At 50.4% G+C, this 26,302-nt stretch overlaps 2 protein-coding genes across 6 annotated transcripts in view; one reads left to right on the top strand and one right to left on the bottom strand.

Moving 5' to 3' along the window:
* Positions 1–8,027, top strand: part of PTGES (prostaglandin E synthase) — a 56,307-nt gene extending 48,280 nt beyond the window's left edge. For all 5 annotated transcript variants that reach the window (XM_044992410.1, XM_044992411.1, XM_044992409.1 and 2 more), the window contains one exon: positions 5,768–8,027. In XM_044992410.1, coding sequence (XP_044848345.1) covers positions 5,768–6,017 — 250 coding nt within the window. In that variant the 3' untranslated portion in view covers positions 6,018–8,027. The remainder of the gene's footprint in view (positions 1–5,767) is intronic.
* Positions 8,028–15,166: 7,139 nt separating this feature from the next.
* The window catches only part of PRRX2 (paired related homeobox 2), a 67,824-nt gene continuing 56,688 nt past the window's right edge, over positions 15,167–26,302 (bottom strand). Inside the window, exons 2-4 of the mRNA XM_044992116.1 lie at positions 24,738–24,922; positions 24,226–24,404; positions 15,167–19,642 (exon numbers count right to left, since the gene is read on the bottom strand). Of these exons, the coding sequence (XP_044848051.1) occupies positions 19,507–19,642; positions 24,226–24,404; positions 24,738–24,922 (500 nt within the window). The 3' untranslated portion in view covers positions 15,167–19,506. The remainder of the gene's footprint in view (positions 19,643–24,225; positions 24,405–24,737; positions 24,923–26,302) is intronic.

Here is a 26,302-nt window from a genome sequence, read left to right as displayed (position 1 = left end):
AAAGGCAGGTAGGAACCGAGAGCTTTTGACACAGAGTCACCCAGGTGAGGGTAACTGAGGAGTAGGGTTGGGCCTTTTAGTCAGCAGATAAAAATCCTCATTAAAAATAAACAGACTCAGTGGCTGCCTTCCCACTCCTGGACAGCTCGGGGCAGGAAATGGCTTGATTGAGGTGTTGGCCACGGGCTGTGGTTGCCTTGTTTACATAAAACCTGCATTTACGGGTCTGGAGTGAGGATAGGGAAACAGGAAATGGTGACTGGGTTCCTTGGGACTTTTTGGCGCACACCCGTCTCCCTCGGAAATGGGGATGTGGTGATTGGAAGCAGCTGCAAGGCACTGAGGCCTGTCATCCAGCTCCCTCTTCCCAGCATCTCTGCGTCAGTGCAAATGCTCAAAGTGCCGAGCGCTCATTGTCCGTCTCACCCCATCCTAGGCCTGCCAAGTGAGCGAATAACATGGCCAGAGGGCAGCGTGGTGCGGGTGAGGAGGGTGCACTCCTGCTACGGCTTGCCATGCTACGGAAAAGGCTAGTGTCGACTAGAGACTAGGATGAAACCTCGAAAATCCAGGCTTTCAAAGCCTTATTGCTCAAGGCTTATTGCTAGAGCTGGTCACAACATTTCCAACAGCAGAGTTTTCTGTTAGGGAAAATACTAGGGCTGTTGATTAATGGCAGTTAACTCACACGCTGAACTCAATAGAATACCACTTGAAATTTGTTAAATATTTTGGATGTTTTTCTACATTTTCAAATATATTTATTTCAATTACAACACAGAATACAAAATATACAGCGCTCACTTTTTGTTATTTTTATTACAAATATTTGCACTGTAAAAATTATAAATGAAAATATTTTTCAATTCGCCTTTACAAGTACTGTAGTGCAATCTCTTTATCGTGAAAGCGCAACTTACAAATGTAGGGTTTTTTGTTACATAACTGCAAATCAATTTAAAACTTTATAGCCTACAAGTCCACTCAGTCATACTTCTTTTTCAGCCAATCGCTAAGAGAAACAAGTTTGGTTACAATTTGCAGGGGATACTGCTGCCCGCTGCTTATTTACAATGTCACCTGAAAGTCATGGCACTTTTGTAGCCAGCATAACAAGGTATTTACGTGCCAGATATGCTAAACATCCCTATGTCCCTTCATGCTTCAGCTACCATTCCAGAGGACGTGCTTCTATGCTGACAACGCTCATGCATTAATTAAATTTGTGACTGAATTCCTTGGGGGAGAATTGTATGTCTCCTGCTCTTTGTTTTACCCGCATCCTGACATATATTTCATGTTATAACAGTCTCTGATGATGACCCAGCACATGTTCATTTTAAGAACACTTTCACCGCAACTTTGACAAAAGGCAAAGAAGGTACCAATCAATGTGAGATTTCTAATGACAGCTACAGCACTCGACCCAAGATTTAAGAATCTGAAATGCCTTCCAAAATCTGATTGGGATGGGGTGTGGAGCATGCTTTCAGAAGTCTTATAAAAGCAACACTCCGATGCGGAAACTACATCACCAAACCTGAACCACCAAAAAATAAAACCAGTCTTCTGCTGTCAAGTATCAGAGGGTAGCCATGTTAGTCTGTATCCACAAAAACAACAAGGAGTCTGGTGGCACCTTAAAGACTAACAGATTTATTTGGGCATGAGCTTTCGTGGGTAAAAAACCCACTTCTTCAGATGCATGGAGACTTTTGTATCATCATGGAGCCCATGCATCTGAAGAAGTGAGGGTTTTTACCCACGAAAGCTTATGCCCAAATAAATCTGTTAGTCTTTAAGGTGCCACCGGACTCTTTGTAGTCTTCTGCTGGTGGCATCTGACTTAGATGATGAAAATGAACATGCGTTTGTCTGCACTGCTTTGGATCGTTATCGAGCAGAACCCACCATCAGCACGGACTCATGTCCTCTGGAATGGTGGTTGAAGCATGAATGGACATATGAATCTTTAGCGCATCTGGCATGTAAATTATCTTGCAACGCCAGCTACAACAGTGCCATGCGAATGCCTGTTCTCACTTTCAGGTGACATTGTAAACAAGAAGCGGGCAGCATGATCTCCTGCAAATGTAAACAAACTTGTTTGTCTGAGCGATTGTCTGAACAAGAAATATGACTGAGTGGACTTGTAGGCTCTAAAGTTTGACATGGTTTTAGTTTTGAATGCCGTTATTTTTTGTACTTAATCCTACATTTGTAAATTCAACTTTCATGATAAAGAGATTGCGCTACAGTACTTGTATTAAGTGAACTGAAAAATATTACTTTATTTTTACAGTACAAATATTTATAATAAAAATAAATATAAAGTGAGCACTGTACACTTCGTATTCTGTGTTGTAATTGAAATCAATATATTTGAAAATGTGGAAAACATCCAAAAATATTTATATAAATAGCATTCTATTATTGTTTAACAGCACGATTAATCACATGATTAATTGCGATTAATTTTTTTAATTGCTTGACAGCCCTAGAAAATACTGATTTGACAGAATCGGAATGTTTGTGGGCATGTGTAGGTTTTTGTGATCATTTATCAATGTTTTATTTGACTTTTGTTGTAGTATTATAAATTGTGATGTAATGTCACCTCTTGTCTCAGAACATCATGAGTCTTCATATCCTACCGTGACGTAATGATGTCAGAGTGTGATATGTCAGGCTATGATGCAGTGTCATGTTGTGATGTCATCATGCCATGTGGTAGTGATGTGCCATATGGCTCATGTCATGCTTTAGCCCATTACATTATGACACGATGTCCTATCTCATACAAACTGAAGCAACACACTTCAACTTTTTGTCCTGATTTGAGATTAAATCATATTTAAAATCTGGGAATTATTTGTGGGACGGAAACTCCAAATTCAACCAGCTGTGCTCATTTGTATCATGGTAGCACCTAGGAGTCCCAGTCATGGACCAGGGTCCCATTATGCTAGGCACTGTACAAGCACAGAACAAAAGAGTCCCTGCCCCAAAGAGCCTGCAGGGTAAGCAAGGGCTGGTACATGGAGATACCAGTCATCTCTGGGGGCTAAGGGGAAGGAGTTATTTTAAAGCTGACATGCAATGGGACAGGGAAATGGGTTGATACCACTCCTCTTTGATAGGAAAAAGGACAACTTTTTTCCGACTACTTTTAACACTAGCAGTTTGGGTCTGGTCTACCCTCCCTTCCTGGAAGGCTCTATGGCTAACTAGAGACCCAGTAGGCTCATGATATCACAGGTCCCAAGCCAGTGAAACCTGACTGAGAGATGAAGGGTTTCGTTTTGGTCAAACTGTTCAAGGCTCGTCCCCATTGACACGCAGGTGGTTGGGGGTGGGGTTTAACGGGGGGATAACTACACGGGTTCTCTCGCTAGCAAGGCCAGCTGCAGGGCTTGCTGAGCTAGGTACGGTCAGTCCTATAGCCCCTGTCCATGTTTACCCCAACCCAGTACTTTAATCTGCAGTAAAACCACAGTGCCCGCTCTCCGCTGGGTTTTTACACCAGGATAGCTAAGGCCTGTTAGTTATTCTGGAGTCAGAACACCCCGTTTTTGTCACAGACAAACCCCCAAACTCTTTTAAACACTGATGTAACTCCTGTGCCCACCAGAGAGTTGGAAGGAAGGATGATGATCTCCTGGTAAGAGCTGAGAGAGCTCCCACCCCCATCGCTCTAGGTCCCCTAATGAGACCTCCAGCTAAAACAAGCAGGGGAAGCAGAAAAATAGAAGCCAAACCTCTCAGACCGATCGCAAAGAAGCCAGTAGCCTTTCCCTTTGCCGGTTGCCTGTCAAGGCATTTTGTAGACTGGCCCAAGCCTCATAACTCAGAGCTGCAGCTGAATTTCCAGCATTCCATTCCTCGTGGCTGTTGGCGTTAGGGTTTTTCCCCCTGGGCCCAGTCCCTAACGGATATTGAGCCGCGAGAGGATGACTAAGTGCATTGCCATCTCTAGCACAGGCCATTTAAAGGTGCATGTATGAAATGTAAGTGGCTTGTTGTATAAGCCTGGACTTGAGAAATAAACTGCACCTATTTCCTGTACCGTCTCCACTCCTTTTGCTGACCCCACTTATACAACCAGTTTCAGCTCAGACAAAAGCAGCATTAGGTTAGAATTGGCTGTCAAATGCAGTGGGATACTGCAGGCTGGAAAGAGGAACCTACTGAGTGACTAAATAAACAAGGACACAGAAAACAAGACTCCCTGGGGAAAGTTGATCGCCCTTGGGGAGTGCCCCAATTCATTCAGCAGAAGCCAGAGTTGAAGTGGAGATTATTCTATGCGTGGGTTTTCGGGTGAGGGAAGGTCTCTATGAACTAAACGCTCTAGGCCAGGGGTGTTCAGAAGTTAATATGCAGCTCCTTGTATAGGCACCGACTCCGGGGCTGGAGTTACAGACGCCAACTTTCCAATGTGCCGGGGGGGTGCTCACTGGTCAACCCCTGGCTCTGCCACAGGCCCTGCCCCCACTCCACCCCTTCCTGCCCCCTCCTCTGAGCCTGTAGTGCCTGAGGTGCTGATTGGCGGGGCTGCTGGGGGGTGGGAGGCCCTGGGAGCGAGGTGGGGGGAGCTGCTGACGTATTACTGTGGCTCTTTGGCAATGTACACTGGTAAATTCTGGCTCCTTCTCAGGCTCAGGTTGGCCACCCCTGCTCTAGGCTGAGAGCTGCAGTGTGAAGGCAGGTCATTTCTAGTGGCTTTTGGGAGGAGGCCTGCACCGATCTTAATTTTTTGAGGCCCAATCCTATCAGGTATAGAGCACCCTCAGCTCCTTTCACTTCAGTAGGAGTTGAGGGCACTCAGCACCTCATAGGATGGAGGGCTCAAAGAGAGAATGTGGTGCAAAGATCCCGTCCAGCATTCACTAAGTCCAATGGAAAGACTCCCATGAACTTCAACTGAGAGTGGGATTGGTCCCTAACAGGTCATCATGAACTTGACCGTCATCTTAACTGTAACTATTTTATATCTAAATTGGGATGGCTGGTAGCACTGCAGATACTTAAGTTTGCCAACACTTCCTGTTAGACTCTCTCCCAGCCAGAAGAGGGGGGTAGATGGGTGGAGCCAGGGAAACTTGCGTCAAAAAATTAGTAAAACCTTGGATGACCTTCAATTTCCTTTCGGCATCTCATGGGAAATTTGGAAGAATTTACACACGTCTGTGTGCTGACGTAGGGAGTAGGTTTCATCCAGGATTTTGGTTTCCCCAGCTTCTAGGAAGCAGAGCTTTGTCCTTGTTTCATAAACTCTTCCATGCGGGGCGGGGCGGGGCAGAGGGAGTTTAGCGGGAAAAATGGGTCTTACCGTAGGCTCTAAACTCAGTCAGATGTCCTATCACAATGTTTCTGTCCTTCCCCCCGTTTTTCATCACTAATAACACTTGCCTTAAAAAGCTACTGGGTGAGAAAATGAGGTGCCAACCCCCCCCCACTGAAATCCAGCCGGAGTTGGGTACCAGGCCCCTTTGAAAATCCTGCGCCTCTTCATTTCTGGGCTCACTTGTTTCTGCTGCTTATTCCTCACGGGTTGTCCGTGGCATTCCACCCAAGAGCAAGCCATCCATCCTGTTCTCTGTCCAGCTGGGCTGCCAAGGGGGAGTCCATCCAGGCCAGAAAGGCAGGGGCGTCAATATGGGCTGACTAGGGTATGGGGTGGGGTGGGGTGAAGAATTGGGCAGCTCAGTGATTGGTGGGAGGGAATGGACTCCATAAGCCTGAATTGTCCTATTCACGTTTCCAGGGCCCATCGCAATGACATGGAGAACATTTTCCCCTTCCTCTTCCTTGGGGCCATCTACTCCCTGCTGGAGCCCAGTCCCATCGTGGCAAGGATCCACTTCCTGATCTTCTGCGTGGGACGGATAGTTCACACCGTGGCATACCTTCTGCGGCTGAAAGCTCCCACCCGCTCGGTGGCCTACAGCGTGGCACAGCTGCCCTGCTTCTCCATGGCGCTGCAGATTCTCTTCGCGGTCATCACACGCTGGTAACGTGAAAGATAACCCGCCGCTGCGGGCGCTGCAGCGTGGATTGGAAAGACACGCCTTTGCTGCTTTCCCAAGAGAAGGACTCATTCTGCTGCGGCGTCAGTGTCGGCCTCTCCCAGCTGGGCAGAGCTCAGGGCTCTGGGAAATCCCCTCTGGGTGTGTGCAAGGCCCCATTTCCAGGAGCGGGCTGCGGAGGTGGAAGGGTGTGCTCCTCGCAGCTGGGGGCTCCTGCATTAAGTACTCAGTAACGCCACAGCATTAGTACCACAGCAATAGCATTGTGGTGTCTTCCAATCTTCTCGCTGGTGACCTCGGTGGGGAGGGTTCTTGGGGGGGCGGGGAGGGAATGACGCCAAGATGAGAACACAACTAAACCAGGAAGTGGTGAAGACGCTCTAAGTAGCCTGGCCCCATCACTATGGGGAGAGAAAAGCGGGAGACACTTGGTCCCCCTAACTCACTTTGATGGGAGTGTGTACGGTGAAGAGAGATGATGTCCCATCTCCTCTCTTCGGCAAGAATACCTGGTGATGTAGCGAAAAAGCTAAAGTAGGAACAAACTGAGTCTTTGTATTAAACAAACCTCTGCCCCCAAAACCTCATTTTTACTCTTTGATTAGAGAGCCCTGACTCTCCTTTTGTTTGTTTGTTTGTTTGTTTGTTGTTTAATCCCCTACACGGGAAGGAAACAAGTTGGTGGTGCAGCATCTGATACTGCCGGGCAAATGTCTGCTAGGACACAGAACCCAAAGGGTTAAATCTTTCAGAGGGTGGCAGTAAAAACACACAGGGAATCAGAACTAGTGCAGGTCCCCCTTCCAAACCCAAATTACATCATCAATCCAAAGAGGCAGCTCTCCTCTGGGCCCCTGAGATCAGGATTTCACTTGACTGTGAACTCCAGAGCAGACAGCTCCATTTGCTATTGGAGTGAGAAGGGGGAGTTGGCTCCGGGCACATCAGGCCATCTCGAGGCTCCATTCTGGAAAGAGCAGTGAGCTGAAAAGGAGATTGGGGTGCTCAGCACGGATCTGGGCCTTTTCTATTTCCTACAGGTACCTAGATGTTCTGTCATTTCTACATAGCTTCATATGAGGTGCAGGGCTGAATGGAAGACCGCAAACCTATGTATGTTACACTGTTCCCCTCTTGTGCTTCCTTGGAGTTATGAAGTATATAGTCATAGTAAAATGACTAGTATGTGTTCCTCTTCTCTACCATTCCTTATGCCTCTCTGTATACATCTGTGAACCAGGCAGAATACCACCTCGTGCCTTTGACCTGCTTGGATAAAAAGGGCTATTACAGCATGTAACACGCAGAGGCAGAAGCAGCACTTTCCTGGGTGACCTCTTGGCCCCTCCTAACTTTCCCCTGGTAGAAGGTTGCCTTCTTAAAGGAGCTCTCTTCCCACCATGCCTTGCTGGAGCTGGCCCTTTAAATTTGGCAGAGCCAAGGAGCTGCAGCCCTAAAGCAGCCATGTTTGGTGAGTGGCTGCATCTCCTGCCTTCCTTCCTAGCTGGTGAGTCTCTCTCTCCCGTTCAGTTTTCTCTTGCTCCTGAGGATGGGCCATGCTCACCAAGTGCATGATGCTGTTACCCTAGGAAATAATGTTAGTCCTCTTCCCACTCACCTCCCATGACAACAAGGAGTTAATTACATAGCCAGGAAGGGCAAATTGGAGCAGGAGCTGGAACCCTGCGGCATGTGCCATTATGTCCCCTGCTGAGCTGGAGATGGTGTGTTGGCAGCCTGGTAGGCCAGAGAGGTTCAGGTAGGGGAGGATTGCTCTCCCTGCTGCTTCCGGAGCTTGGGGCGGGGGTGGCAGCAGGCCTCCCTGGTTCAGTCTGAATTTTGTGGTTAGGAGTTTTCCCTCCTTGTAAGTGAAGATGAGCTAAAGTATTTATTCTACTCCCCTTTTTTTAGAAAGAGGGGGAGCTGGTGAGGTTCTAAATCATCCTGGGTTTTGCCCTATCTCAGGACCCATTTATCTGACTCCTGTTCTCTTCAACGCTGCCTCTGTCTTCAAAGTGTGTGTGTGTGGGGGGGGGGGAAGAGCTGGATAAAATGGGACCTTGATCTGACCCATTGTTGCTTTGGGCAGGGCGGGGGAGCACAGAAAAATCCAGTTTGCAGAGCTGCTAGCTCCGACTTTCACTGAGAGTCTTGTAAAAGCAGCAAAGAATCCTGTGGCACCTTATAGACTAACAGACGTTTTGCAGCATGAGCTTTCGTGGGTGAATGCCCACTGAGAGTCTTGTGATGTTTGTCCCTCATAAAGTCGTCTTTCCTGGAATCATGATCACGTGACTCCAGGAATCTTGGCTTTCTTTAAAAAACAAACAGTTCATTTCCTGGCCTGAGGGTTACAGAGAGAAACTTGGAAAAGTGAACTGTAAAAACTGGGCCCGGGGGGAGGGGGAGGCACCAGGCAAATAAATAAATAAATAAACCCAAGAGGTTTGTATTTATTATTGTTAAATGTCATGGGGTTTGGGGGTGCTGACTCCTGCTTCTTTTTGTAAAGACTTGGGGCTGGCCGTGCTGAGTTTGGGTTTCTCTGGCCCTGTCCCCAGACAGTCCCCGTTTGTCTGAAGCACCCCACCAGCAGGCAGAGCTCTGGTTTTCCTCCCGGCTGCCCTCACTTGTGGCCGATCATGGCACTGCCCATGTCCTGTACCCCAGCTAGATGCAAACAGCATCCTAAGGAGCCCCCCGGATTGGCCCAGTGCAAAGGGAACGTGTATATTGGTACTCTCCCTGCCATGGCTTAGGCATGACTCTTCCACAGCAGGCTTTAATAAGGGGGTTAGGGCGGGGCGGGGCTGGGGCAGGGAAGATGGACTGAGCTGTGGTCCCTTCACAAGGCCATACCTAAGAGACACCCTCTTGGCCTAAAGCCAAACTACCTTTAGGAATGAACTGTGGAAGTGGGGCTATAGTTAAAAACATAGGTGTGCACCATGGGCCTGTGAAGGGAACAAGTAGAAACTCCTGCCACTTCACACCTGGATCGACCAGGGGAAGCCGGGGCATAGGTTGCCGGACAGGCTAGTTTCCAAGGTATAGGAAACATGGGGTGGGAGCTGTAACGATTTAACAGCTGTAAAGGAGAGAGAGCTCCAGGTCCCTCTTCATGCGCTGAAGGGAGCGGCATACAGGTGGGGCAAGAGGAAGGTGGAGGACTCTCATAAGTCGCTCCGCTGCTTCCTCCACTAGAGCCCACTTCTCAAACACACCCCAGGGAAGGAAGGGGGGGGGAGCGAAAGACACGGGGGGAGGTTCATAAGGAATTAAATTCTATTCCAAGCTAAAGCAAAGAAAATAGTTCCCCCCACTCCCTGACCCTTTCAAGGTCAAGTTCTCTCTCTCTCTCTCTCTCTCTCTCTCTCTCTCTCTCTCTCACACACACACACACACACACACACACACACACACTCTCTCTCTCTCTCTCTCTCCCCCTAGGCATAGCATTATTATTACTGATAGACGGGTCAGCAAATGTAAGGAGATCATGGAAATCTGACTTCAAATGAGGAGCGACCCCACACAGAAGCATCGTCCGTTCACACCTGCCTGTTTGCTGTAGATTCTAGGTCTGAGATTGGGGGGTGTTAAAGGGGAGCTGTGCTGGCATGGGGCGAACAGGGTTTGTTTCCTCCGAGGCGTTTTTCGTGTAGTGTAGGGACCGTTCCATTGCCTAGATGAATGTGGAAATGCCAACACGGGGGTGGAGCAGGTTAGAGCCCTGCAGCGGGACTGGGATCCTGTGGGTATCGCAGACCCTGCTGTCATAACAGCGGGAGCGGGTGGGTTTGGGTGGGCAAAAATCCCAGAGTGCGGTAATTTGTAGGAAGAGACAATATCTTTTTAAATAAAGGTTTTAGTACTTCTATGTAAGCGAGGCACCGAAAGGGAGTTGACATCTATTATAACAAGAGTTAAAGTATTTTTCTACATGGTTTAAGCAAGATTTGTTGTAGTTCTTTAGTGGTAAAAATTGTGTCTGAATTCCATTTATATATATAATATATTAACTGACTGTTTGGGGGTTTTTTAGTAGCCTGGGGGAATCTCTCTCTCTTGTGGGATTTGCTGGATCTCAGGTTTTGCGGATGGGAATGGGATAAAAACGCAAGAAACAAGGCAGGAGTGAGTATCGCGGAGAGGGATGAGAGTGGGCTTAAAAAAATAGTCCCTCTAGAATAGGTACCAGGTGCGGAAGAAAATCCAACCCGGCACTGTAACCAAAATATGGCCATTGATACACGAAACTGTAAGCTGGTGGTAGGGAGACTGTTCCAGGAGGGATCAATGGGAATTCAGTGTCTTCTCTTCCTTCTCACCAAGACCCTGCAGAATCCATGTCAGTTCTCGCCCGTTAGTGACGGCTTACTCTGTGTGATGTTACAGCACCCCCCTGTGGCGTCAGCCAGACGCACACACACCCCCATGCCATGTCCAAATCGTAGTCATTTATGTCTGTAGGAGTTTTTCGCAGACTGAATAATAAAAATATCGTACATTTGCCTCTATTTCTTTATCGGAACTAAACAGAAAAGAAACACAAATAAGGTGCTTTGCATGTTCTTGTCTTTTTGTCGTTGCATTTTCTTTGTAGACTTGCTAGCTAGTAAGTCTGCTTCTGTGGAAAGTGATATTTGTATGTTTGATAATATCCCTGTTCACAGCGGAAGACTTGTTAGCTTGCTGGGAGGCTGTGAAAAGTGATATTAACAAACATACACATATCACTGTTCACAACAGACTTACTCAGCCCTGGCAAACCTGGGGACAAGTTAAGCCTTGGATGGGGAGGTAGGTAGGGAGACAGTGGGGGCCCAGGGTCATGGGCTGGATGGGTGAGGGGCCAGAGGAGGCAGCAGGCGCCAGGGGTAATAAGGGGGGTGGTGAGCCAGGGTTGAAGCCGGAAACCTGAGCCCCACTTCATATTGGCTGGCTCGGGGTGGGGAGGGCCCAACCCTCCCCACCCCGATCAGCACCCAGGAGGCTGTGGCTGCAAGGAAAGCCCCTGATGGCCACATGCAGCCACCGGTGGCCACATTTGAGAAACAATGAGCTGGACTATCAGCCCTGCTGTTCCGTGCTGATTGGAAACTGGGTTGTGTTGATTCCCTCTGAGAAAATTTTGATGAAAACAAAACTTTGGTTTCAGCCAAATTTTCAGTGGAAGATTTCCGCTTGTCAGCAGGTCAAACTGAAAATCTCCCCCGTGATGTTACCTGATTAAAATAGGACCATATTTTGTTGCAATCACTGTTATATATTTGCAGCAAATATTGTACTAAGGTTGTTGAGTAAGAGGTCTCTGAAAAGGTTATGATTGGCTGGGTTTGATCGTGCTGTCTGCCTGCCTGTATCATTTTTGTATTTAAAGTTATAAGTATTGGCTCCTGTTGGCTCCTGGGGTAATGCCTACTAAGTAATCAGCCAGATGTGCCACGGAAGAGATCTGCAAAATGTTCTAATTTGCCAGATAGGATCATCTTGTTTATATGTTTGTATCGCCTTTGTATTAGGAGTTATAGATATTGTGGCAGAGCTCCGACCTTGTCCCCGTGGGTCCCGCACTTCCAGGCGGTTTATGCTAGCCTCAGTGGCTCACTGCGACCCTCCACGTAGCCCTTCTCTCTCTAGGGCCAGGGTTACAGTCTACTGAGCCCTTTTCATCATAGGCCTGCAAGGAGGTTGGTGAGAGAACTCCCACCGTCTCTGTTGTCTCTAGGGCTTATTTCAGAACAGTTTAGCCTCCAGTCCTGACAGGGGCCTGTCTTCCCCTCCCAGGAGATGTTCCTATAGTGGCAGGTTCGCGGGGAACCCAGGCCCACCCTCTACTCCGGGTTCCCGCCCAGGGACCCTAATGGGAGCAGCTGTTGGCAGCCGACCTTTCACTGCCAGAGTTGCTACGTTTCCGTGGGCCACTTCCCCACAGCTCTCCTGCTTCTCCCTTCTTCACCCTCCCCTTGGGGCTCCCTTACTGATGGCTTGAGGGTGTCTTCATTAACCAGCCCTTCAGCCGCACTTCCTCTCCTCGGGCTCCCTGGCTCTCCTCTGCCTGACTGGAGTGAGCCCTTTTATAGTATCAGCAGGGCCTTAATTAGAGTCAGGTGTTCACATTACCTTAATGGACTCACCTGACTCTTTGCAGGTTAATTGGAGTCAGGTGTTCTCATTAGTCTGGAGCAGCCCCTGCTCTGGTCAGTCAGGGAACAGAAAACTGCTAATCCAGTGGCCAGTATGTCTGCCTTCTGCTACTCTGTGGTACCCAACAGGCCTGGGTCTATCACAATATGGATGTATGTCAAACTTGTGCTATGCTTCTGGGTGACACCCCAGCCAGTTTGGTATCAGCACTGCCTACCCTGCTTGATGGCCCATTAGGGACCATCAGCTAGACACCTGACCCATGGAGAGAAAGCAGATACACCTTGTGACTCAGCAAGGCAGGCAGGGACATGCCTGTGGAGAGAACTCAAAGGCTCCCAAGCCATGTGCTGGGCAGCTCGTGTTTGGAACAAAGGAAGCCCAGGCCGCATGGCAAGAGACTATAAAAGGCAGCTGCATCTCCATTTCTTCAATCCTGCTTCTTACCTCTGGAATAACTTTGCTACAAACTGAAGCTCTGAACAATGGACTGAATGACCCATCCAAGCTGTGGATGTACTCCAGAGACTTGACTTAAGCCGGCAATTTATTCCATCATGGCTACAAGCCTGAACCAAGAACTTTGCCGTTACTGTATGTAATGGATTCCTTTAACTAATTTTAACTCTCACCTTTCTTTGTTTTTATAAATAAACCTTTCAATTTTAGTTAATAAGAATTGGCTGTAGCGTCTATTTGGGTAAAATCTGAAACATTCTCTAACTTCGGAGGCGATGTGTCCGATCCTTTGGAGTTGGTAGAACCTTTTCTTTTATATGATGAAATAAGATTTACAGAAATTTTCATCATATTTGATGTGGGTACCTGGATGGAGGCCTGAGGCTGGAACACTTTAAGGGAACGGTGTTGTTGGGACTTCTGAGTAACCAGTGAGGTAATAAAGAAGATGTTTTATGCTGGCCTGGTGAATCTAGGTATTGGAATATCCACCAGCTTTATGGGGATTGTCTGCCCCATTCTTTGCAGTTCACCCTAATTGAGTGACCACTGCTGGCTCCCCACGAGGGCCCCGGTTACACCCCCAAAATTCAGTTTTTGGTCAGAAACAAACAAAAAAAAAGCCTTTAAATTTTCACCTGAAAAAAAATCAGCTTTCTAATGAAAGTCAACAATGTCCAGGGAAAGCAGACGCTTTCTGGGGAAAGTTTTGTTTAATCAAAACGAAAAAAAAAATCTGCCAGAAAAAAAGTATTTCAATAGAAAATGTTTGGCCAGCCCTGGGGGGTGATGTCACCATCGGTTTACTCTCGGACTAAAATTCCACTGCTAGAGAACTAACCATGTAGCATCTAGCAGACAAAGGCAGCCCCAGACCCAGTGCCTGAAAGCTGAAACTAGAAACATTTGAACTGGAAATAAAGTGCAAATTTTTAACAGTGAAAGTAGTGACCCACTGAAACAGTCTGCCCTGGATTCTCCATTTCTTCACGTCAAGACTGGATGTCTTTCTAAACAATGCTCTTGTCCGGCCACAAGTTATTGGACCCGATGCAAGAGTTACTGGGCAAAATTCTATGCCTTGTGTTAGGCGGGTCAGGTCCTTCTGGCCTTAAATGTAGGGATTAGTAACTAAGACTCAGGCCCTTGAACCAACAACCAGCACTTCCTGCCCCATGAAATGTAATGAAATCACTAGGCTCTGGCACAGCTCTGCAATGAAATGCCAGCCCGGGCCCTTCGATTCTGTGCTCCTGGCTGTAAGTTTCCATCCCCTCTGGACATCGGCTGTGCCAGGCCTTGAAAGCCTCCTGGCTTGAAGAATTCCACTAAACTAATTTGCAGGACGGTTGTGGCTCCTTTCACACCCACTCGACTGTAGCTGAGACCGTGCTGGGTTAGTGGAGGCCTCGGGCAGCTCCCAGTCTCTGCAATATGCATCTGTTCCTTTGGAACAGGGCTCAGCGACGCCTGGTTATTACAGGGTGGCCTACCAGACATTCAGAGTATGTCTACACTGCAGCTGGGAGGCGGAGCAAGCCTTCCAGCTGGCGTCTGCAGCCTTGGGGGGAATGTCACGCAAGTGCACTAAAAATAGCCGTGTAGACGTTGCTTTCCCGCTGTGGCTCCGGCTGCGATGCCTACGCGGCTGTTTTGAGCACGAAGGTACAAGGCCCACCAGCCCAAGTCTGTGGGTATCAACGGGGAGGTTCGATCCTCAATGCAGCGTAGACATCTCCTCAGTGCTGTGGCACAGGACTCCCAACTGACACACTCAATAAGGGACTGGGGGCCAGGCTGAGAGGGGATACAAAGGGCCAATCCCCAACCTGAATCACACATCACTGACGTTAACGACGCACCCCGGGGAAAAGACCCAGGGGCAGCGCTAGCATGGAATTAACCAAGCACCTGTGGAAGGGGAACCATTCCCTGCTAGGAATCCAACGCATCTAGCGGTTAGAGCAGGGCTTGCGAGAGCTGCAGCCGCCTCTGTTTCCCCACTTCTTAGCTGGAGATACTAATACACCCCCACCCCGCTTTTGTAAAACACGGAGAGATTCTCAACCGGCAGGAACTAAGGGAGCATTCGACAATAATGTGCAATAGTCAAATACACTCTTGGTGGGGCTTCAACAGATGAGTGCCGGCTCAATAGGAAGAAGGTGATGCTAAATGGCCCTATTCGTGTTCTTCATCTCGTTACTCTTCTTGGCCTGAGAAGTCCAAAGAGCCCCACCCCGCCATCTTCCAGCGCAGCGCAGCCTCCAGTCCTGCTGTGAGCCGGGCATCGTCCCAGAATCGGCTGTGACAGAGCAGGGAAAGGCTGAATCCTCATTCATGCATCTAGACGCTGAACTACTCAGTAAAATATTTATTTCTCAGTTATTTCACAAGTTGTTCTTACAAAAATTACTTCCCTCCCCAAAAAGAACCCCCCTAAAAACCAAACCAAAACCCCCAAACCCTACACAGACATGCACAAAAAAACCCACCCAACCCAAACAACCCCACCCCACCCCATAGATCCTGTTACAAGTAATTGAAATGTACAAATAAAAAGGAAGAGAGCAAGCTTAGATTAGGACAATCCCTAGTTCCTGCTATCATTCCACTGGGGCAATTTGTGTCTTGTCTCGGTAATGCTTTAACGTCAGCTGACCATTTTGGAGGAGGCTGCCAAGAGAGCTGTAAAATTAAGAGCAAATGTTTTCTAATTGAGATTGTGCAAAGAAATATCCCCCCCTCCTTTTTTTTTTTAACGTTTAGAGAAACAGCATCTGCAAACTATTAAACCGGTTTATTTTCACTAATGCTCTCAAAAAGGGAGTGACATTTATATCTCTGCGGTTTCGTCTTATACAACAGGAAAGAGCCCCACGTTTTTCATGGGAATAAAAGCTCCAAGATTTTCCCTCTTCCCACCCCCAAGCAAAGTTTCTCATGATGGGAGTTCTATCTTCAGTGAATCCATGGCTGCACGTCTTGGCTTTGACCGGCTACCTCCATCGTGCGCTGCTTCTGTCATCGCTGCTTGGAGAGCTTTATTTTGCACCAAACACACACTGGGGCTGGAAATGTGGAATTCGTTGTTCTGTGGCTTTTCTCATGGGGGGGGAAATAGGACGTTTCAGTCCTTGCGTGGTTCTCCTGGGCTGTTTGGTGCTGTGCTAGTGACACCCGGTGTTAAGCTGAAACGGGTGCAGCCAGAGCTTTACTCAAGCCCGTGATCTCTTTTCCCTGCCTCATGCGCTTCTGCCTGCGCTCAAGCTCCTTCCCGGGTAAAGGTTTTCTACACTTGCACTCCTGGTTCACGCTCATGGGCCTCAGCCCTGCTCCGATGACGCTTGCCACCAGTTTTGCATGAAGTGTCACAACTGTTCTCTATGCGCTTGAAATGACCTCGCGCCGAGTGTTTGAAACTGTGCCCTGGTTAGATGCTCTTCAAGACGCTGCGTTAACCAGGATGCTGGCAGATGCCTGCTGGCCAAGAGGCTCCCCTGAAGATGAGGCCCCTTACAGTCACAGCAATGGGGGTAGGGTGGGGTGGTATCTGATCTGACAAGTATATTTGGCCTCATGGAGACAGAGTTTTCCTAAGAGACCAGGACCAGATTGTCTATGCCCATCACCCACAGCGGGGGCCATACTTTCAAAGCATTCAGGGCCCAAAATGCTGGCCAGTTTGGAAAATCTGGAATTACTTTTTAAAAGAGGGTGGTTCAGGGGGCGGGGTGCTACCCTGAAGACTTAGGGGACCAAGATTCACGTCACTGCTGTGCCACAGACTTCCTGCGTGACCGGCTTCTCTAGGCACAAAAAAGCTACTGCTTTAACTCTACTGGTACACCCGATGCCAGTCCCCCTCCCATATCTCTGCACCTCTGCTCCCATCATTTCAGTGGAGATGATAGCACTTCCCTAGCTCACAGGGGTGTCGGGGGGGGGGGTGAATGCATTAGAGACTGAGAAGTGCTCAGGTACCAGAGCACGTGAATTGGTTGTTGGAATTTAAGTACAGAATCACCAGCGTGAGAGTGGGGGCTGGAGCAGCCTAAAAGCATCAGAGCTGTGAGTCACATCCATAGCGAGCAGGGCTGTGAGCATCTTGTTCCAAGCGGGTGGGTGCTATCGTCTGCTCACTCTGACAATGATCTTGGCATTGGTTGTGCTGGTTTCTTTAAGAAGTTTGCGTCCCCACGTCCGGTTAAGGTAAACGCACACTAGGTGTCACCCCCTTGATTTTGGAAACATCTTTCATCTGTTGAGAAGCAGCTGGGAAGGTAAGTCTGGCAGGATCCTCCCCACTGGTGCCCAGGCCAGGCGTGGCCCTGCTGGTACCGCCCAGAAGGCCTGGGTCTTCCCAGACCTTGATAACAGCAGCTAAGGGTCACTCAGTGGCTAGAGCATCACTTCGCTCTACTGGGTGGAAAGTTAGAACGGCTCAATAGGATCTGCTCCTATCATGACTACAGCAGATACGAACCCTGCTGCTGCCTAGCTTGTGGGGACTCTCCCTTGGCTCAGGCACTAGAGACTTGTGTCTTTTGAAGCAGATGGTCCCATGCATGAGTCCTCCTGCCAGCTAACGTATCAGGCTGCAGCCAAGGACCCATTAAAGAAAAGGCTGCTCCCAAGGGAAGCAGTCAGTGGGGGAGGAATTAGGTTACCTTTGTGGAAGAGCTATGCCATCCCGTCAGAAACTCCACATGTGCCTTTGTCCTCGAGCCCGTTCAGCATCTGTGATTACTGCGAGGGAAGGTGGTTGTGCCTTTTACTGCCACGTTGTGGGATACGAGCTCTTTCCACCTTCGTAGTACTGGCTACAGCAAAACTACTAGGCTTCCCATAGAGTAGTGTGACCAGAGAGCAAGTGTAAAAACCAGGACAGGGGATGGGGGGTAATAGATGCCTATATAAGAAAAAGCCCCCAAAATCGGGATTGTCCCTATCAAATCGGGACATCTGGTCACCCTACCATAGAGCGTTATCTGTAGGAGAGTGTCTCAGTAGTAGCCGCCTTTGTTCTTAAAAATACCAGCACATTCATTCATTCCTTACTGAATTCCCAGCAAGACACAGGCCTTAACGAGAGGGGGACTGAATGGGCTGGGGGATTGGTACAGGGAGATGATGCCTTTTACTTCTAAGTCACTAGTTCAAATCCAGGGCAAGTCAGTCAGGACCCAAAACTGTTTTCAGCTGGTGCCTGCTTGGTGGCCTATGTGAAATGAATAAGCAGTTTCAGCCCGGTTTCCAGTGGGTATTTTGTTCACATCATAAAACCAGCACCACGCAGCAGAGAGGTCGGGGCTTGACTGGAGCCTGGAAACTGAGCTCCCTTCTCCTCCCTAGCCGGGAGCCCCATGAGAGCAGGGGTGAGGCTCAGAGGTGTAGCAGTACCAAGGAAAACCTGTACTGCCCGTGTTATACCTGTACTTGTGCATAGGTAAGGGAAGCTGTCTCCAGAGCTGCCTGGCCAGCCCCCTACTCTAGCCCCATCAATTAAAGCCCCAGCACAAAAAGCTCAGAGAAGACCCCTGAGGCCTCCAGCTGAGGCTCTGCTTGTTCACATCTTACATTGTAACTTTGATTTTCAGCTGTTCGGCAGGGAAGAGCTTGCTAAGAGGTGGGGTGATGGGGAAAGGCAGCCACTTGCTGCGGAAGGCGTTTAATTTACGAGGCCAGGCCATCAACCACATCCAGGGGAGGCAGTTCCACAAGAGAGGCAGTGTTTCCGAAGGAGGCAGCCTGCCTGGCCATTGGACAACGATGCACTCAGCTAAAGCCCACAGCCTTTTTTTTCCCCCAGGACAGTTCAATGACCCGAGCCCCTTCAGACTTGCTTGTGAATTCATTGACTTAACCACAAAGTGCAGAGCAAACATCAACTTTTGGAAAGCTGCAAAGTCCCGTCAGCTAGCTGGAGTGAGTTCTCCTGAGCACTCAAACCATCATCTTCGCCTTTGACTAATGGTTTAAAAAAAAAAAAGTCGGTAACATATATCTTACATTGGCATGGGCAGCTGGCTACTCCTAAATGTACAAAGCACAATGCAGGGTTACGGTAATGAATATATACAGCAGGCGTGGGCAGTCCCACTTGCAAAAGTCTTTCTCTCTCAAGCATTGCAGTCTGGTGACACAAAAATATATGAGCAAAGTTGTCAGCCTTGGAACTGCTGTCGTATAATGTGAGTCGGCTACAAATGCAATGGCTGAACAGTCAAGTTTGAGTGACAACCAAAGGAAAAGGGACTATATAATTGACATAATACAACGTAGTGATCCTCCCAACAAAGACCAGCGGGACGTCCCCAGCGTAGGAGGATACTTGGCCCTGCTAGTGAAGGCAGGGGGCTGGACTCGATGACCTTTCACGATCCCTTCCAGTTCTAGGAGATAGGTATAGCTCCATATATTAATACTCAGTCGCTCTTTGGCTGTCCAGCTGAGATATCCAAATTGGTCAAATCCTGTAGTCCAAGATTCTTCCCTGTTCGGAAGCATCTTCATGTTAACTTGGCAAGTCTGTTCATCCTTGAAATGTGTGTGTGTGTGTGTGTGTGTGTGTGTGTGTGTATTTTATTATAGAGTGTGTGGGGAAAGCAACTTTCTTACCAAGTTCACTCCGTCTGTGGCTACAATTACACGCCACTTTCCAAAGGGGCTTGTGACTTGCTCTGCTTTCCAAAGGGGCCAGGAGAAGAAGGGGATGCTGGTGACGGACTCGGCATTGGTTGAGAGTCAGAAGGGTTTGGGTTTAGACTGGGACAGGAGCGGCAAGCTGGCCTCTTGTGATCGGGAAGATGCTCTCCCGCCTAGGGCAGGCACATTGGTATTTTGTCCCGGTTCTGGGGACGTGCAGTCAGTTCACCGTGGGCACATGGCTCTGATTCAGGCTGAACTCTTTGGCTTTGAGGCGTAAGCTGGCGATACTGTTTGCCATGTTCACCCCCTGGGCGGGCGTCGCGGTGCCGCTTGAGCTGTAAGATGGCACGGTGCTGCAGGGGGGAGAGGAGCGAGGGAGAGGAAAATAGTGATGAGACTTAGGCACAGCCCAGGGAAAGCCTTAGAGGCCGACGCTGCAATGGTTAAGTGGAATAGCACCTCTCTATTTGATTCATTTGATTTTAAGTTGTCAGGCAGTTGGCTCCTTTCACCAGCTTCTCGGAAACAATCGGCTGATGCCAATAGTAAACTTCCCCCGCAAACCATAGCAGGGGCTGGATGGCTTTGTGCTGCTCAGTGAAGGCAGGCGGTTTGTGCAAATCAATTTTAAATGAGATTTAAGTCCCTGCCTCTAGCTTCTGAACTGAATACATGTGAGATGGGCCCAGGGCAAAAACCTGGATCTAGGCCTGGGGTGGGCAAACTTTTTGGCCCGAGGGCCATATCTGGGTATAGAAATTGTATGGCGGGCCATGAATGCTCATGAAATTGGGGGTTGGGTGCGGGAGTGGGTGAAGGCTCTGTCTGGGGGTTCAGGCTCTGGGGTGGGGCCAGAAATGAGGAGTTCAGGGTGCAGGAGGGTGCTTTGGACTAAGACCAAGGGGTTCGGAGGGTGGGACAGGGATCAGGACTGGGGCAGGGGGTTGGGGTATGGGAGGGGGCAGGGGCACAGGCTCTGGGGACACTTACCTCAAGCAGCTCCCGGAAGCAGCGGCATGTTCCCCCTCCGGCTCCTACGGGGAGGTGTGAGCAGGTGGCTCTGTGCTGCCCCGTCTGCAGGCGCCGCCCCTGCACTCCCATTGGCTGCCGTTGCCAGCCAATGGGAGCTGTGAGGGCAGCGCTTGGGGCACAGGCACCGTGCGGAGCCCCTGGCTGCCCCTTCGTGTAGGACCCGGAGCGGGGACATGCTGCTGCTTCTGGAAGCCAGGCCACGCACAGACTGGGGCAAGTCCCGGACCCCGCTCCTCAGCTGGAGCACCAGAGTGCGGTAAGCTCCGGACCCTGCTCCCTGGCAGGAGCTTGAGGGCCAGATTAAAACATCTGAAGGGCCGGATGCGGCCCCCCGGGCCATAGTTTGCCCACCTCTGGGCTAAACCCCTTCCCTACCCACTCTGAAAATTATAGGGGAAGTTCACTCCAAACCGTGCGCTTGATCTCTAGGGTTGGCAATGGATTGAGTCAAAAACCCAGAGAGGAACATGTCCTGAAGTCCAGATCTGGATCTGAGCTTTGCAGCGCAGGGAAAACCCACTAGCTGAGCACTCAATGACACGCGTCACTCAAGGGCTGAAGAATGAAATAGACGTTAGATACAGAAGCAAATCAGACGGGGATTATGCTGGAGCAAACGTCTGTCTCCATACCAATATTCTGCCCTTGTGGCTCTTAGATACTGAAATGCTGGGTCCTTTTTGCAAAGCTCTTCCTCCCAGGCTTTCAAAGCACTTAGGGAAAGGGATTCATTACTGCAAGTATCCCAAGCTGACTTCATTCAGATCACCCGCGGGCCTAGGAGAGAACCCAAGACTGGGATGGCTGATGTTCCCCCCACCCATTACAATTTCTCAGTTCCACGGCTGTATAGAAGAGTCGAGCTTTCAGGGATGGCCACTCCCAGTGCAGTTTTTGTGACTCTCTCTGGTTACAGGATTCAGCAAATGGGTGTGAATTTGCAATCCCTTTCTTCCCCGGAATGGCTTTGCCAAGGGAAATTCTATTTAAAAGTGAAAAGAAGCTTTTCCCTCGCTGAAGCAAAGCCTGTGCAGTGGATTGCGGTAGAAGAGCCCATGGCCGCCCAGAGGATTCAGGGGGCCTGGGGTCTTTGGCGGTGGGGGCCCCCCGCTGCCAAATTGCCGCCGAAGACCCGGCACTTCAGCGGCGGGTCCTGGGGCGGAAGGACCCCGCGCCGCGGATCTTCGGGGCACTTCGGCGGCGGGTCCCAGAGCGGAAGGACCCCCTGCCGCCGAATTGCTGCCGAAGACCCGGCACTTCGGCAGCGGGTCCCGGGGTGGAAGGATCCCCGCCGCGGGTCTTCAGGGCACTTTGGCGGTGGGTCTCGGAGCAGAAGGACCCCCCGCCGCCGAATTGCCGCCAAAAACCTGGAGCGGAAGAAGCTCCAGGGGCTCGGGCCCTGCGAGAGTTTTCCGGGGCCCCCGGAGCGAGTGAAGGACCCCGTTCCAGGGCCCCCAAAAACTCTTGTGGGGGCCCCTGAGGGGCCCGAGACCTGGGGCAAATTGCCCCACTTGCCCCCCCCCCCGGGCAGCCCTGCAAGAGCCCCTTGACCTGAAACCAAGGTGGTGGGATAGTCTATCTTGTACCAACTCCTTGCTTGTAATTATTTGTTCATTAGAATTTCTTCCCTCCTCCTCTCCCTCTCCGGCTCTTTATTTTGACGTCTCTCCCAAGCAGAACGTGAGTTTGCATTTCCAAGTGGGTTCTGGATTAGATAAAACAGGCCAAATTTACCTCTGGTGCAATTGCTGGAGTTACCCCAGAAAGGAATTTGACCCTGTGGAGTTTGCCTGTCCCTAGTTTAGAGGGAAAACCCACTGAAAAAACCATCTCTTGCAAAGCTTTCTGGGCTCTGCTTTTACCCCCAGGGGGTGGGGGGGTGTCATTAGTGCTCAGGCTGCTAAAAAGCTCTGTTGGTTCTCGTGACCCCTGGGGAGCACCATGTGCCTCCGACACTTCGAATATTAACTATCCTCACTCGAGTTTCACTCTTATAAATATTTAAACTCAACATTAGAAGACGAGGTGGGTGAGGTCATCTCTGTTATTGGACCAACTTCTGTTGGTGAGAGAGACAAGCTTTCAAGCCACACACGGCTCTTCTTCGGGTCTGGGAGAGGCACTCCGCATGCCACAGCTCAATCCAAGGTGGAACACATAGTTTAGCATAAGTAGTTAGCACATGTTCCAAGGGGCCATTCAAGGGGAAGTCACCCCTGTAGTCACAGGACAAAAAGGGGGGTTAGTGGGTTACAGATTGTTGTAATAAACCATAAATCCAGTGTCTTTATTAAGACCATGATTTTTAGCATCATGCAAAATTATGAATTTCAGCTCCCAGCATAGGCGCTGACTCCATGGGTGCTTGGGGGCTGGAGCACCCACGGGGGAAAATTAGTGAGTGCTCTGCACCCACCGGCAGCCAAGCTCCCCTCCTCCCCCCTGAGCACGCTGCGTCCCCGCTCCCCCACCTACCTCCCAGCGCTTCCTGCCTGGCCACAGCCCAACAGCTGTTTGGCAGCATTAGCACGCTCCGGGGGGGGGGGGGGAAAGCGGGAACGTGGCACGCTCAGGGGAGGAGGCGGAGCTGGGGCAGGGATTTGGGGAAGGAGTTAGAATGGGGGCGGGGAAGAGGTGAGGCCTCATGGAAGGGACGGAGTGGGAGTGGGAGCGGGGGTGGGGACAGAGGGGGGTGTTGAGCACCCATGGGAAAGAAGGGAAGTCGGCGCCTATGGCTCCCAGGCTTGTCTTTTGAGAGTGTTGTGCAGTTTCCTGGGTCCTACACACGCCTGTCACAACACGTGGTGTCGTGTACCTCATCCAGGGCACTAAACGACCTAACAAAAACTATGCGAGTGAAACCCATCGGTGCTGACTCCGTGGGTGCTCCAGGGAAAAAATGGTGGGTGCTGAACACCCACCGGCAGCCCCCCTACTAGTTCCCCCTCCCCCAGTGCCTCCTGCCCACCGATGAGCCCCACTGATCAGCACCTCCCCCTCCCTCCCCATGCCGCCTGCCCGCCGCGATCAGCTGTTTCGCAGCATGCAGGAGGCTCTGGGGGGAAGGGGAAGGAGTGGGGATGTGGCGTGCTCAGGGGAGGGGTGGAATGGGGCAGAAAGAGGCGGGGTGGGGGTGGGGACTTGGGGGAAAGGGGAGTGGCGGCAGGGTATGGGGTAGAGCACCCCCGGCACATTGGAAAGTTGGCGCCTGTGGTGAAACCAGACAACCGCTAACCCCCCGTTTTTGTCCTATGACCACAGTGGTGTTGACAGGCCACTCCACCTCGAATGGTCGCTTAGTTTAGCATAAGGAGTTAGCACATATTCTATGTATTTAGCTGTGGCACTCGGAGTGCCTTTCCCAGGCCTGAGGAAGAGCTCTGTGTAAGCTCGAAAGCTTGTCTCTCTCACCAACAGAAGCTGGTCCAGTAACAGATATTACCTCACCCACCTTGTCTCCTAATAACCTGGGGCAGACACAGCTCCCACATCGCTGCATTCAGCTCAGCGCAGCCATTGCCTCCATCCCATATGCTGGCTGTGTTTGTCCTAGCGGCAGGCCGACATCTTGGCCCAATGGGCCTGCAGTTTGTTCAGTTCTAACTTCTCCTTCCTACTTGGGGCTTAGGGCCCATCCCAACTCCCGCTAAAGCCAATGGAAAGAGTCCCTGTGTGGCCTTCGTGCCTCCTCCATTTCCCCTGCCTGTTTAATTCTCTCCCTTGGAGGGGGAGCAGTTTTCTAATCAGCCTCTCAAGCACCCGGCCTTCGCCGTCTTTTCTGCCCACTAGGGACAGGCCTGGTAGGGTGGCCTTGGCTGGCTCTCCAGCACCTCCTGAAAGGCAGCCGTGGTAACCCAGTTTGGGAATAGATGGGAAAGATAATGGTGAGGCTGCCTGGACTTACCTGTATGGGGATGTGGTGGTCCAGGAGAGATACTCTGGGCTCAAGGCAGTCGGCCTGGGGGCCATGGGCTGTTCGATGGCTGCGTCTTGGCTATAGGATTTGAGGAGCGATGCGGACCTGTTGGCCAGCATCGCCCTCTCGTTGCGGCGGAACTTGGCCCTTCGGTTCTGGAACCACACCTAGCGGGAGGAGAGGCAGCACCGGTCACTTGAGCTGCACAGACAAGGCAGGTGGGAGGGAGAGGGGGAGCTGCCCCACGCTCCCTAATGCATAGCGCAATGGACTGATTGCACGGAGCAGGGGACCGAGTTAATTCTGGCAGATCTCAGCCTGGTGGTGACACCTCTGCTCTGCCTGCCATGACACAGCGGGCCAGGATGAGCTGTGATGCTCCTGGTCATTCTGAACTCTAGGAAGGCCTGAGTTCTAGCTGGCCAAGGGAGGGGGGGAGCCAGCATCCTTGCCTAGAGCCAGGAGGCAGAGGCCTAGTTTCTCCCCACCACTTTGCTCACCTGGACTCTGGCCTCACTGAGGTTGACCCGCCGCGCTAGCTCCTCTCGCACGAAAGCATCGGGGTAATGCGTCCTCTCAAAGACTCGCTCCAGAGCCTGGAGCTGGCTGCTGTTGAATGTGGTGCGGTTCCTCCTCTGCTTCTTCTTCCGCTTGGCAGCCCCGCGGCTCGGACTCAGACTCTCACCTAGGGGGAGCACAAAGGAGACAATCCCAGGGGGGCTGGGTACAAGTGACACGTCCATGGGGCCAGCCCACCTCTCCCCTGCCGGTTAGACAGACACACCCAGGCACTGGTGAGGGGGATGTGGCAGGCAGGGTGCAGCAGGGGCACTGCCCTGTGTCTCTGTTCAAAGGGTGAACAAGGCCGGTGACTGACCCTTCTTAGAGAGGATTTCGTTGCTGGGCCTGGGAGGTGACCTTGCTAAGTGCAGATGTCTGCAATTCAGCAGCGGAACACAGCCTGCCCTTCACTGCAAGCCCTAGAGCCAAGCACGGCAGAATTCAACTCCTTTATAATGCTGATGGATAACATCAATGTTTATTTGAAAGCATTTTTCCCTATTGTTACCAGCTGATATGTTCACAGTGCTGCAGAATTATGGGGGAGAGGTCAGACGACGGGGAGAGTCAGGCAATAATTGTTTGACAGCAGACGTTGCAAGTCAAAAAGGTAAAGCTTTATAACCATTAAAATACAAATTGCCAACGTCCCGTGTCAAAATATACAACGTAAATACCCTGAAATCGAACTGGAATAAGTTCTCAAGGAGCATTTTTCTTCCTTCGTCTGTCTGTACATTTCGATGATCATTGATGGAAATATTTTTTCTTCAGTTTGCGTGTGTAGGGTGAAATCGCTGTTCACCAACATTTACCAATAGAAATCTAACCTTCTCAGCCTACCTCGAGGGGAAGGAGCGTGGTCCACTGGACTGTCCATGGGAAGGGGAAGCAGTTATTCAGTTCCAGTCCTAGCTCTGCCACTGACTGTGTCTCCTGGCACATGTCCCAGCCCTTCTCTGTGCCTCAGTTTCTCTCAGGGATAATACTTACCTCCGGGGGGGATGAATGGGGAAGGGGTTTAACTAGTTAATATATGCCAAGGGCTATGTAAGTACGAAGCTTAAAATTCCCAAAGGTGGCCACTGATTTCAGATGCAGCAGATGCTTGAGGCCTGATTCTCAGAGGCGACGAGTGCCAGCAAGTCCTGTTGAAGTCAATGCAAGCTGCGGGAGCTCAGCACCGTAGCAAATCAGGCCCCAGGATGTCTCAAGTTGGGCACCCAAAAATGGAAGCACCCAAAATCCGTGGCCACTTCTGCAAATGGGGGTCTTAGTCTCTAACGCCAGCCGTCAGCAGTGCAGGAACTAGTGGTGCTGCGGATGCAGCCGCACTCCCTGGCTTGAAGTAATAATAGCAATGACATATTAGACCGTTTTGTCCAATGGCTTTTGGCGCACTCGTTATAAAAATGTTTCCAGCTCCCCTGCCACCAGCTCCTGAAGTAGCAGCAGCTACATCTGTCTGCGACATGGGGCGGAACAGGAGGGTAATTAGAAGGAC

Source organism: Mauremys mutica, chromosome 18, assembly GCF_020497125.1.
Source record: "Mauremys mutica isolate MM-2020 ecotype Southern chromosome 18, ASM2049712v1, whole genome shotgun sequence".
NCBI classification, from domain to species: Eukaryota; Metazoa; Chordata; order Testudines; family Geoemydidae; genus Mauremys; species Mauremys mutica.
This window is presented reverse-complemented; position numbering and strand designations above follow the sequence as displayed.